Consider the following 12521-nt stretch of genomic DNA (forward strand, 5'->3'; position numbering starts at 1 on the left):
CCAAACTGCTGGACGGAGTTTGTTTCAGTGCAGAGGCTGCTTCCTGCACTAAACTCTGTTTTTTTGGCTGTACCATGGACCAGCCCTATAACCCCGGATGTCTGTCACTGACTGACCCACAGAGTGATGAAGTTACACCATTGGTCGGCCAGCCAACTGTAGGAGTTTCCTCATTGGCCGTTGTTCTTTCAAAATGACTTGGCACGCAGTTTCAGTTATGTCCTAAGGGAGCGTTTACAGTGGAGCCCCGAGCACAGTCCCAAAATAAGTTTTAAAAACACACATATACCGACTGAAGTGTCTCACATGGAGGTTCCGACACTGACAGGAGCAACAGTCAGCAGATACAAATAGATGTGATGGCAAGCTCCCAAAAAACCAACTAAAGAATCAAAGCATGTCCATCTATTCTTTCATATCACCTTGTCATTTTTCATCTGCCTTTGGAGAGAAAAGCTGTGGTTTTTTTTGGCATTTTGAGACAAACCGAGCATCTAATCCACTCAGATTTGATCTGAACAGAACACAACACCCACCAGACACATGAGTCACTGGTGTGAGTAGAAAACACATCAGTCATTTTCTAAAAACATTCCAATTGACAAGTACCGTTGATCAGTGTCATCACAATGAAACACAGGCGAGCTTAGTCACCACATTTGTCAGGCCCTCGTCAAGTCCAACGCAAAGCTATGACTGAACAGGTCCAATGTGGCAAACATCATCCATCTCGTCTGAAAAACTTGAAGAGTGATGATAACATATAACATGTCAGCACAACGTCTGCATGTTTGGAGTTATTTTTCATCAAAGTATTTGTGTTGTTATAATTTCTTTCTGGCAAAGGTGAGAGTTTTCACACATACTGGCGCTGGAGAGGCGAACACAAGAGAATGAAGGCCTTGTACAAAATCTTACCTCACCACCTTTTTTCTTCAATCAGTGCCTTCAAAGAAATGCTATATATTATAATTTAAAAACTTAAATTACAGGATACATTACAAAATTATTAGGGAAAAGCAGCACAATTTAGAAGGCACAGTATGGGCTGTAACCTTAAATGACAGCAGCACACTCCCTTTGAGCGCAGTGGAAACCCCGTGTTTCTCCAGCATGTTTTGACCACGAGTATCAAACGTGACCCTGTGGAGAGAGGGGGCTGGAAAGAGGAAGGGCCATGACGTGAGCCCGCAGCCTCCTTCCAAAAACAAAAACCTTGCAGCCACTCTCATTACACATGCCGCTGGCGGGAAAGAGGAATTATTTCACATCATGACTTCTGGGATTGAAACTAATGTGCTTTTCTGTAGCCAAAAGACAGCAAAAGCAATCTGTGAGTTTGTCAGACTCTACCAATAGGGATAAAAACAAAAAGCTGTTAATTGTTGATAATTTCAAGTGGAATAACTCTGTTAAATTTAGTTTGTAATAAAACCAGCAGGAGTCAAACAGATTGTTGCAATCCAAATTTAAGAACACAAAGAGAGGGCTTCTTCTTCTTCTCTCCTTTCCCAAAGATTTGCTTTGAGGCTGTGTTAAAGCCTTTGATTTGATAATGCCTCCAGTCAAACCTGTTCATGATGAATCAGCTGAATATTATCAGTTTTGCTTAACCTCTTAAAACAACAACCTCTTTGGTAAGACTGATCCGTGAGCAAAAGTCGTATCTTGGTTCCATGGATGACCATTCTCGGCCTGTATAATAACAACTGGAGTCATTGTGAATTGCTTTTCAAACTTGTTGTCTGGAGGGTTTTCAGAGTTCAGCCTGGACATGGTTGAACTCACGGGGGACTTCTGGCTGCACTCTGCCAGCCACAGCAGAAATGTGGAGAAGTGGGTTCTGGTGTTTTCCATGCTCCACCAGTCTGACATAAGCCTGTTTCCCTATTACTGTGCCTCCCTGGTTGTATAATGTTTTTATGGCAGACAGGCTGGCTGCGAGTCGAGTGCTGGAGACAAAGACGGACTGACTAAAAGGACAAGACAGATGAAAGGGGAAAGAGAGAGGGAGGGAGAAGGCTGGAGGTGTTGAACGGGGTTCCCCGGCTTCCCTCTGCCAAGGATTCCCTCACAGTCATCTGGGCTGTGTCAACCCAAGGCTTGCCCAGGCGCATTCCTGACTACTGACTTCACCTCTCTCTGTGTCCCTACAGCGTGTCCCCACAGCACCTTCCCACAGCCCCTCCCCCCTCCTCCCTCCAGGCCCAGACAATGAATAAAAGAGCCTGTTTACACGCAGCAGAAAAGTGAGCAGCGGCGAGCAGAGGGGAGACACTTCCTGGAGACAGTTGCCAACAACAGCAGGGAACTGGTTTCTGTGTCCAGCGAGTCAGGAAGAAAAGCAGGAAACTGGCCATGTATCTATCTGAGCTGCAAAAAATCTGCAAGACCCTCTTACCTTCTCTTTCTAGTCTGACTGAGTCCATTAACAAATTATAGTCCGGATTATTAGAATCCCCAGTAAACATAACATCTGAGAGTGGTTAAGCAGTATTAACAAGAACGGCCTCTTGTGCAAACTACAAACATGAGAAAGTTTTCAGCAGTTACCATGGTGACTTGGCTCATGGCGGCTCCTTGAAAACGAGCGTTTCATGAAGTAATGTGCCAGTGTCTGTCAAAATTTACCAAGAATAACTGTTATGCAATCAGCAGGGCCTTGATACAGCACGCTCTGACTGCAGGCATCAAAAACCCCACACATCCTCATGTGAACAAACTCATTTCTGGCCTCCGCAGGTTGCTAATACACAGTTAGCATGAGTGGTAATATTCAGGCAATCAGACACACCTCCCAAATAAATAGCAAGTAGCCAGCTGAGGTGTGTGTGAAGTGTGACCAGGAAGAATGGATGCATATACAATAGCAAGACTTGTGCTGCTTCAGTAAGTATCACCAACCATGAGAATGTAAAATAGACCTATAAATACCATGATGGTAACTCCTAATGACATAGTGTATTATAGCTTCCTATATCCGCTCACTCTCCTAATGGATTCTCCTCCGCATTGACCGTATCAAATGTGAGTTATAAATGTACCACATTCTCCTCCCTAACCTGATTATCTCTGCTACACAGAGGGCATTGCAGGTAACTGCAGAAGAGACGTCAGCAGTCCGTCAAAGTCAATGTTTCCTTCATTTACATAAATGTCAGTGGAGGGCTTCCCTTTTCTGAGGCAGTCATCCATGTCAAATGGGTAAGTGTCAGCTGCTATCTTTAGGCACCCCGCCGACCTCCCCACCCCTGGAAAGCCACCGTGAGGATCAGAGCAGGAGCAGAGGAGGAAGTGGTACCAAGTCACTAATCACTTCTCTGCAGCACAATGAAACAAGGACACAGAGAGAGACTAGACACGGAGTTACTCTCCAGTTATTACAGGACCTGAAACCTCTCTTTACTCAAACTATATATGTAAAAACATCACACTTGAGAGTGTAAAATAGGACAGAATAGGTTAAAAGTTGTTTCAATCTACAATAGATTTTCCCAATACACAGCAGTTGAATTAGTCTCAAGCTGCAGTAACATTTTCCCAACTAACATTAGGCAAATGTTTAAAACCTGCTGACACATTCAGACTCCCAAGCTCAAATGACTTTGACTTTTTAGCATTCTTTGGACAAAGAAAGAAAATAATGGTTTTCATTTCAGCAAGGCAAAGACTTACATTCCTGTACACTGGGAGAAAAAGGAGTACAGAGGAGCAAGATGTCCTGTGCAATACAACTACTATCTTTTTATCTGCTGTGTTTGATTAACAGATGAACCTATAATTCCTCCCATGCTGGAGACACACACAGCAAATACCATCGACTGTCAAAGCTTCACTGAGAATTCGTTTTGTGTGTCTCATCTCAGAGAGGCCGTCATGTCAAAAAGAAGAGAATTCATTTTAAAAGTGGAGATTTTATCTTTTCTAGTCAATTAAGACAGCAAATGACAAGGGATTCAGCTCAACGGCTGCTAAGGCTACCCATTGGCTAGACTGGCTCTGATGTCATCGAGCTGTGGTCAAGGAAAAAGAGACTGGATTTTTCCTTGTGATGTTAAACAGGATAATGAAAGCAGCATCACTCTCCTTTTCCTCCTGTGAGAGTATTTGGGGCATTTACCAGTGCATGTCAGTGACTGTACCTTGTATATTTTAGATGAATATTTTACTACATTTTTATTGTTTCCACAAACAGTGCAAAACAACGTTTTTAACTATTTCCTCTTGAAATCAACTAATTTCGGATAAGAAAGTTTTGTTTTTCACAACCATTTACACATTAGTTTATCTGAGTTGTGATAGACTGAAACTGCTGATGACTACCAAAGATAAGACATTTGTGTTTGTGCCTTTACTATCTGGTCTCTGACTACACACATATACTCCTCCTTGCATGGTAGATTTAGGTTTAAATAAACACTCTGAAATGCACCAAAAAAGTGCCTCACTCCTCTCACAGTACGATGAGTTCTATTGGCCGGTTACAGAGGAAAAGGAAAAGGGCCTGTCAACTGAGCAGGACATGCATGAGGTGATTAGCACAGAGCTGATATCTCGTCAGGGCTCGAAGCTTCCTCTTTAATGTCACAGCTGTGCAAAGAGCCATTTTTTGAACATCCCAAAAGGCTAGCAAGGAGGACGGCACCCAGACACCCAGTAGCCAATTGCAGGAGCTGAATGCTGTGAAAAATAGTCAGCAATCCCCAAACGGCAGACTGAAATATCCGTGTTAACACCATGCTATTTATAGGGTTTATTCTAGGTTTAGAAACCAGAGCGACATTTCCGTCCAATCAAATTTCTTGGTTGATACAGTACAACTTTACTGATCTGAGCCCATTTTTTGAAATCGTTAAAAAAATTACAATTCCATCTACTACGTGTGGATGTAAATGCAGCTCTAAAATATGGTGTAACTTTTAGCGTGCCCATGCAGGATTACATTACTCTTTAATGTGCCAAATATCATATTAAAGGATATGTCTGGTGATATACTATATTTTTCAATAACTAATGACAAGCCCAAAGCCAACAATTAAAATAAAAATTATATTAGATGAAAATTATAACGCATCAATGAGCCACACTGTTGTACAGGCTGACATGTTGCATTGTGATAAACATGGACACTGTAGTTTATTTTCAGTTAACCACACATGCACCGCCCTGCTGCTGTAAATACTCACTAGTGCTCAAAATCTGTGACCGAAAATAGTTTCCATTTACTGTTGTTTGGGTAACATTTTGCTGAAAACTACAGAGCCCAGCTGTTTTGGGCTTTTTTGTTTGTTGTTTTTTTTGTTGTTGTTTTTTTAAATGAAAGTTTATATTTGTGACCTGATTTACATTTTCAGTAAGAACCAATGGGTTTTGGGCTGAGTGCCAGTAACAAGATAGATATTTTGATATTTTGAAATTTGCTTAAAAAGTGGAATTTCTGTGTAATTTTATTATAAATTATCTGCAGGGTAGTATTATCATTAAAAGTTAAATTCACAATTTAACATTTTAATGATGGCTGTCTTTTTATCATGACAAAAGGCTTGTCAGTAAGGACCAGTCATAAGTGTTCAAAAGCACAAAAATTATCTTAAAAGTATCACAAATTATGCATTTTCATTAAACAAATAAAATGCACCCAGTGTCTTCCGATTCAATTCAATCAAATTCACTAATTTGTGATTAGTTTGAATTCATCATGAGGTAACTGTTTGAAGACAATATGCACTCAAATGAAAAAATAACAAAAATAATTTGGAATAAAATTACAGCAAATTGGCATTGGCATTATTAGTTAAAGTATTCACTATGACATGATTTAATAACCAACAAGATGGAAAAAAAAAAAAAAAAAAAAACATTTTCATGTCCCTTCATGTCATTTTCTGTTTTGAAGGCGTTCTTTTCATTGTTGCTTGTTTTCTTAAACCTGTCCCGGTGAAGCGGAACAGGTTTAACCATCAGATCCAAAGACATGACTTATCTAATGTTTACTTATTTTTCCAGACATGTTATGAGCTACACACTTTACATGCAGCGCATTATACTGTTCACACAGCTCATCTCTGTGTGTACCATTATATGACCTTGTGTTCACTATGGTATACCTTAAAGGCAGCCACATACTATACAGCATATGATCTGTGTATACACAGCCCACTCCTTGAAACGCAAACACCTTTGAATACACATCTCTGACTGGGCCGCAATGTGGCAGGGCGTCCAGGCAGCAGATGACAGTGGCGGTGCGTTACAGTCCGGTGACTCAACATATCTCACCATAAGGGCATGATGGTGACTGACAGATGCAGAGGTGGGAGGGAAGAAGGCAAGACAAGTGACAAGCTAGAACAGGATCACAGCTCCTCTGAAGGCAGCTGGGCAGGCATACACAGAGCCCACTAGAACAGGGAAGTGACTCAACACCCCAAGGACTCCAAATTACTTTTCTACAACTTAACTCTCCTCTCTCAGCCCACATAACTCCAACACTGTTACCACAATTTAACTCTCAACTGGACAATTTCAGAACAAGTGACAGTTAAAGTGGAAGCCGACAAACCCTGCTTGAGGAGTGTATTGCAATGTGCACTCATGAGTGTGTCGGTGCAAAGGAGGAGGAGCAGGAAACTGCAGAATGTCTCTCATATTTCAAACGCAGGAGCGAGTAAGACAGGCTGCTTTTATGTCAAGTTGCAGAACAGGAAGAGAAACAACACCTCGAGTGAGATCCCACTAGAGGAAGTTGTAATCATTATTTGTGGCAGAAACCTGAGGAAAATACAGTAACATTGCATAATTTACCAAGGATGGTATCACCCGATAATCAAAGTCAGATGTATTTGGGATTGCATCAGTGACAGGAAACAATACACCTTTTAGGTGCCAGAGAGTTACTGCATTTCCACTTCTGGAAAATATGCACACACATCTTGAATCAACAACAATAATTAATATTACTTAACGCAACTACAAGGAGTTTTTAAATGGTTATGAAACAGTCTCAATTTAATACTGATGCCTCTATATGACCTACAGTACATAAGCAAATGAGACCATCAGCAAGAAGACTTAGAATAACTATATAGATGTAGTTATTCTACCACAGGGTGGCGAAATCAGATGAAACAATTTACGGCACACAGACCAGGGGAGCCTATGTTTACATTACATGTAGCATTGTAGCATGAGGGATGTTACTAGGACAGTAAAAGTCCTCTTCTTGGCTTCCCAACTCATTTTAAAAAAGATAAGAGAAAAAGAGAGAGAGAGCGTCAGCGAGCTGAAAGCACGAGAGACAGAAATGGAGCGGTGGTGGTCGAGCGAGCTAGAGAGTGAATGAAGAGAGCGAGTGGCGGTAGCGAGAACAAAGCCGTGAATCAGATAAATAAAATGTTATTTTCTGATTGTTTCGTTATGTTCTAAAGCACAAATAAACAAGCCTAAACCTCCGCACAACCCGGCAAGAAGGTGCCGCATTGCCTGATTTGGTGTGAATGTAGCCTAACATGTAACCGAGGTGTATGAACGGTACTAAAATAAAGTTTACTTTGCCTCACAATTATTTACAATTATTAATCTTACATAGCCACAAACAGATACATTAGCTCATAGCTATGCATCCTACAAACAGCTGTGTTTAAAGAAGAAAAATAGTATTAAAAATAAGTTGCATCTTTCTTTCACTCGCTTCAATAACTAATGCCAGGAAATAGTGCTCATCTGTGGGAAATGCAGTCTTCATTCTGGGAAACACTACCGCTTTTGTCCACAGGGGCTGCCAAGATCAACACAAAATGAACGTTCCTTGTAGTAACTTTAATGTAAATGGAATCATCAGAGGCTCGGTGGAGCTTGTGTGCAGAGTGCACTAAACAACAGATGAAAAAGAAGATAGGGTTGTCTTTATTGCCATCAGCAGATGTTGAGTAAATTGTCTTTGACATTGCTGAAAACTATGTCATATTCTGGCTGAAAGTCAACATATGTATTTAACATTGGACACTTGTGATGGTGCTAGGTTGTTTAACCTGAATATGTTGTGTAATTGTTCTCCTCTCCTGGAGGGAGTGTCAAGTGACATGATTACAGCCCTGACAGACTTTGAACGCTATTCAACCATGCAAAGTAATTTAAAGAGTCATTTGCTTTTATTAATAATGCCTTTTTATTCAACTATACTTTACAATTTTAAAGTCTGAAAGACTTAAGCTCTGACAGCATAATTTGCGAGATTATAAAGCACAAAATTCTCTTAAATGAAGAGAAGAATGGAGAAGATGAATCAATAAATTACTCCTCCTGTGAAAAAAAGCCCTTCCTCCCTCGACTCTCCTTCACTTGTGTGTCAGCTCCTCTGAAAATTGCTGCCTAGGTTACCCCCCCCCCCCCCCCCCCCCCCCCCCAAAAAAAAGAACAAAAAAACAAAGTTGATTGCTCATGGAGACAATATGCCCTTTCTCTGACACTTTCTAAAAATGAACGGACTGCGCCTTTGAAATCGGGGCTGTGAGTGCACAGGACACAATCACCAAGAACCACAAGCTGTAACAGCACAAACATTCTTTGTGCACCCACACACAGACAGCATGTGTGTGTGTGTGTGTGTGTGTGTGTGTGTGTGTGTGAGAGAGAGAGTGAGAGACACAAAGAGAGAGAGGCCTGTGACTTCCTCTACTACATCAAAACCAACTATTTCACAATGAAGGTGATAAACTGTCTTGTAAATGGAGGTGCTTGTAGTTCTTGACAGTAAATTAGCAAGGTTCTTGTAGCATATGTGTTTTTGTTTGTATGTTTAGGGAGCATATGAAGTTAGAAATAAAGGAGCCGCTAGTGGACCATAAATGGAAGCTGCGTCCTCTCTGCAACACAGACAGACTGCTTTGTAGAAAAGACTGTCCAGATGTGGTGGATAAGCTAATTTTCCAACATCTTAGAAAAGGGATCAGAAACTCTGACGCTGCCCGGTAGGGTTTCTCAGTCTCTCTGTTCCCTCTCACCTCTCTTTACTTACAGTACAGCGTGGCAATGAAAAGCAACATTTGATGTGTCATAAAAAGAACAAGATCAAATCAATAAGTTGAACTCGCCTGTTTAACAAAGCTTCCTAATTAGACAGGAGTGCTGAAACACTTGAGACATTCTGCCATTAAAGACAAATTAATGGGAAAACTCAGCCATCTATATTATGATAAGAATAAAAGGCCAAAACATCTGACCTCAAAGCAGTTTCATCACATTTCCAACTGTCCAAGTTATCTTAAGAAGTAATGAGGCAAGACTAGAGCTGCAATGATTAGTCAATTATCAGAAAATTAATCTGCAACTATTTAGATAATTGTTTTTGTCATTATTTTAAGCAAAAAATGCCCTAAATTTGACTGGTTTCAGCTTCTCAAATCTGATGATTTATACTCTTATGATAGTAAACGGAACATCTTTGGGTTTTGGACTGTTGGTCGGACAAAACAACATCTGAAGACGTCACCTTTGAATATATTATAACAATCATTTTTCACTATTTTCTAAAAATGTGTATAGACCAAACCATTAATCAATCAATTGAGAAAATAACCAACAGATAGTGAAAATGATCATTAGTTGCAGCCTTAGGCAAGACACTCTCATCATGCTTTAATTGAGGGGGCAGCTAACAGACAGTTCTCAGATGAACCGTGTCTCTGGAATCCAGCTGTGGTTAAACCTCCTCTTCCATCCCAGAGATCCAGAGGCCGATCGAGTGTGAAAAACCTCACGCGCCCATTGGACACATGTCAGACATGTCATATTGTCCTGCCAGAGTGTCGGTGCCTCCTCCTGCGGACACTTGGAGCGGTGTGCTGATGGTGAAATGACAGCACATCATGTCAGCTCCCTCCCCCTCCCCGGTTGCCCTCTGATGTCCTCACTGAGACAAAACACTGACCGAGGCTGTGTGAGCTCAGTCTCCAGCACAGTGGACATCTTGGTTGTGGACATGTCGATTTAGGTTAAAGATGCTACTGATAGTGACAGCCTCAGATGTAAACCCGGTGCATGCACGTCAGTGGGAGTGAGGTAATCATGCTATCCGCAAATTGCTTTGAACAGACACCCCCCAGCACTAAACACCAAAGCTCACACGGAGTCCTTGCATGCAGCTACAAAGTCTGTGGTTTCTGAGCAGAGGGGAAGGAGCCGTTTACCAGCCGTATATCACTCTGCAATGACATGTACTAAAATAGTAAACAAACCCGCGCCAATTTTAATGCAGTTTTTTCCCCCCTTTTTGGCTTGTGGAGTTGAGTGGATAACCCAATAACAGTCAGCCCCAACAAGGGAAAAGGGTATTCCCTCCCTCAAGTATTTATCTGTACGCGCTCACACAGGCAGGAAGTTCACAGCTAAAAGCGAAAGAGATGTTATCTGTGGCAAGACGTTGCTTTTTCCATGAAGTCATCACGAGCCCCTGGGTAAAGTGGCTGGGCTGCAACAAAAGGGCTACTGTCTGACTGGCACAATATGCCGCTCTACTCCACAGCTTGGCCACCCATGCAAATGACAGGAGGGAAAGGTGTGGTGATGTCAGGTCCGACATCAACACGAAAATACTCATCAAACACCGGCTGAGTGTAAAAAGATGATGAAGATTTCAGGAGGGCCTTCGTGTGAGAGAGCAGTTGCATGATCCACACTGCTCAACGGAAGCTGTATTTTCGCCTGAGAAATTAGTGATGCAAGAGCTTAGATTAGGGTTGAAACTATTGATTGCATTTTACTTTTTTTTTTTTTTTTTTTTTTAATCGATGTGTTATGAATTTTTATGAATTCTAGTCAGTAAAATGTGGGAAAAAACGACCCTTAACAGCTTCCCACAGCCTTGTTTTGTTCGACCAACAGTCCAAAACCCTAAACATAGTCAGTTTACGACCACATATGACAAAAAAAAGCAGAAAATCCTCTCATTTGCTCGGAAAATTACTGACACGAATCAATTTTCAAAAAAGTTGCCAATTACTTTTCTGTCAATCGACTTATTGATTAATCGGCTTATCATATCAGCTCTAAGTCAGACTTTGCTTGCTCTGTTGCTGTCGTGACAGTAGTTGGTGCCTCTGTGATCATTATCACTCTAAAATGATATTTTTAAAATGGGCTCACACATCATCTTCCCTCGGTTATCTTGTAATTTGAACTGGAAAGTATAAGCCACGTGGAGTATAACTGTTGAAAGTGAAAACAGGTTGTTCAAGATTTTCTGTTTCATTATCTTCACCACCTCATCTTCTTCCATTCCTGTAGCCTGATCCTGCCTGCTCTGCACTTCCTGATCTCTGCATGACAGCCAGGGATGTCTGCCCTCACACACCAACACACACATACACACACCAACACACACACAGCAGCAGCAGCAGCAGTTGGTCAGTACTTGTCAGAGGAGGCTGCAGGGTTGTTTTCTGTGAGAATAACGCTTTCTTTAGGGAACTATATGCCGAGATCTGACATTAGGCGACCTCAAGAGACCAGCAAAATTTTAAGAAAGTCGTTATGAGTGAATTATTTCAATCAGTCAGAGTTTATTTAAAATAGTTAACTTGCATCGATGCCTCCCCTGTCCAAATGTGCTAACTTTAACTGGTGCAATGTGCGCTGAATGATCTCAATAAAGGCATGTGCATCAATGAATGTGCCACTTATATTTCCACTGACTATGCGCCAGAAGGAATATGATAGCGCACGATTTGCAGCAGCTTAATATAACGGCATTAGTTGGATTTCCTGATAAATCAATCGATTGGCTGCAATACGCACCAGCTCTGAACTGAAATTAAGAAGGTAAAAAATAAATAATGGTAGACTTATAAAAGTACTCACCGTTCGGTCCATATTTCTCAAGATTGATTTTGACTTGTTCCGGAGTCAGCCCATTGTTTTCGTTCACGCCGAAGTTGGCTAAAACTTCAGTCGCCGATTTAGTGTGCGCATTTTCCATCTTGGTGGACTGGGCTTAGATGATCAGATCGATGTGCATGTAGTTGAGTAACATCTATTGAGGCAATCGGAGGGTGCGCGGGGGGGTGAAAGAGCAGTAATTTCCACCGATGGACGTTCAGGCGGTTGGATGTCAGTCGGACGGTCTGCGCTGTCACCTGTCCCCCCTGAAGAAAACCTCCGGATCCGCGGTAGAGACGTTGCTGTTGCTCTGTTGATCGACTGCTGCCGCTGCTACTTCATCTCCATCTGAAGGTGTGCAGTGTGTGTGCCGGGGAGGACCGCCTCCTCGCTGTTGAGCACTCCCTCCTGCGCTCTCATTGGCTGTGTGTACCTGAGCGGAGGGCTCAGCTGCCTCATGCGACGACCCCAAACACGCTGGTTTCAGAGCAAGACGCTTCAAACACCTGTCAATCCTCACTTATGCTGTAGTGCAGGTTGTGGGGTATAGTTAACGCTGTCCTGTGACGTCATTTTATTGCTTCTTATAGGGACTTTTTTTTTTTTTTTAACTTGTAAACTTTAACAGTCAGCTGCACATCAGCGCC

General features: G+C 41.8%; 1 protein-coding gene across 1 annotated transcript in view; it reads right to left on the reverse strand.

The window, feature by feature from the left end:
- Positions 1 to 12221, reverse strand: part of atp2a3 (ATPase sarcoplasmic/endoplasmic reticulum Ca2+ transporting 3) — a 51009-nt gene extending 38788 nt beyond the window's left edge. Inside the window, exon 1 of the mRNA XM_042430879.1 lies at positions 11857 to 12221. Within this exon, the coding sequence (XP_042286813.1) occupies positions 11857 to 11974 (118 nt within the window). The 5' untranslated portion in view covers positions 11975 to 12221. The remainder of the gene's footprint in view (positions 1 to 11856) is intronic.
- Positions 12222 to 12521: the final 300 nt, after the last annotated feature.

The sequence above is a fragment of the Thunnus maccoyii genome, chromosome 13, assembly GCF_910596095.1.
Source record: "Thunnus maccoyii chromosome 13, fThuMac1.1, whole genome shotgun sequence".
NCBI classification, from domain to species: Eukaryota; Metazoa; Chordata; class Actinopteri; order Scombriformes; family Scombridae; genus Thunnus; species Thunnus maccoyii.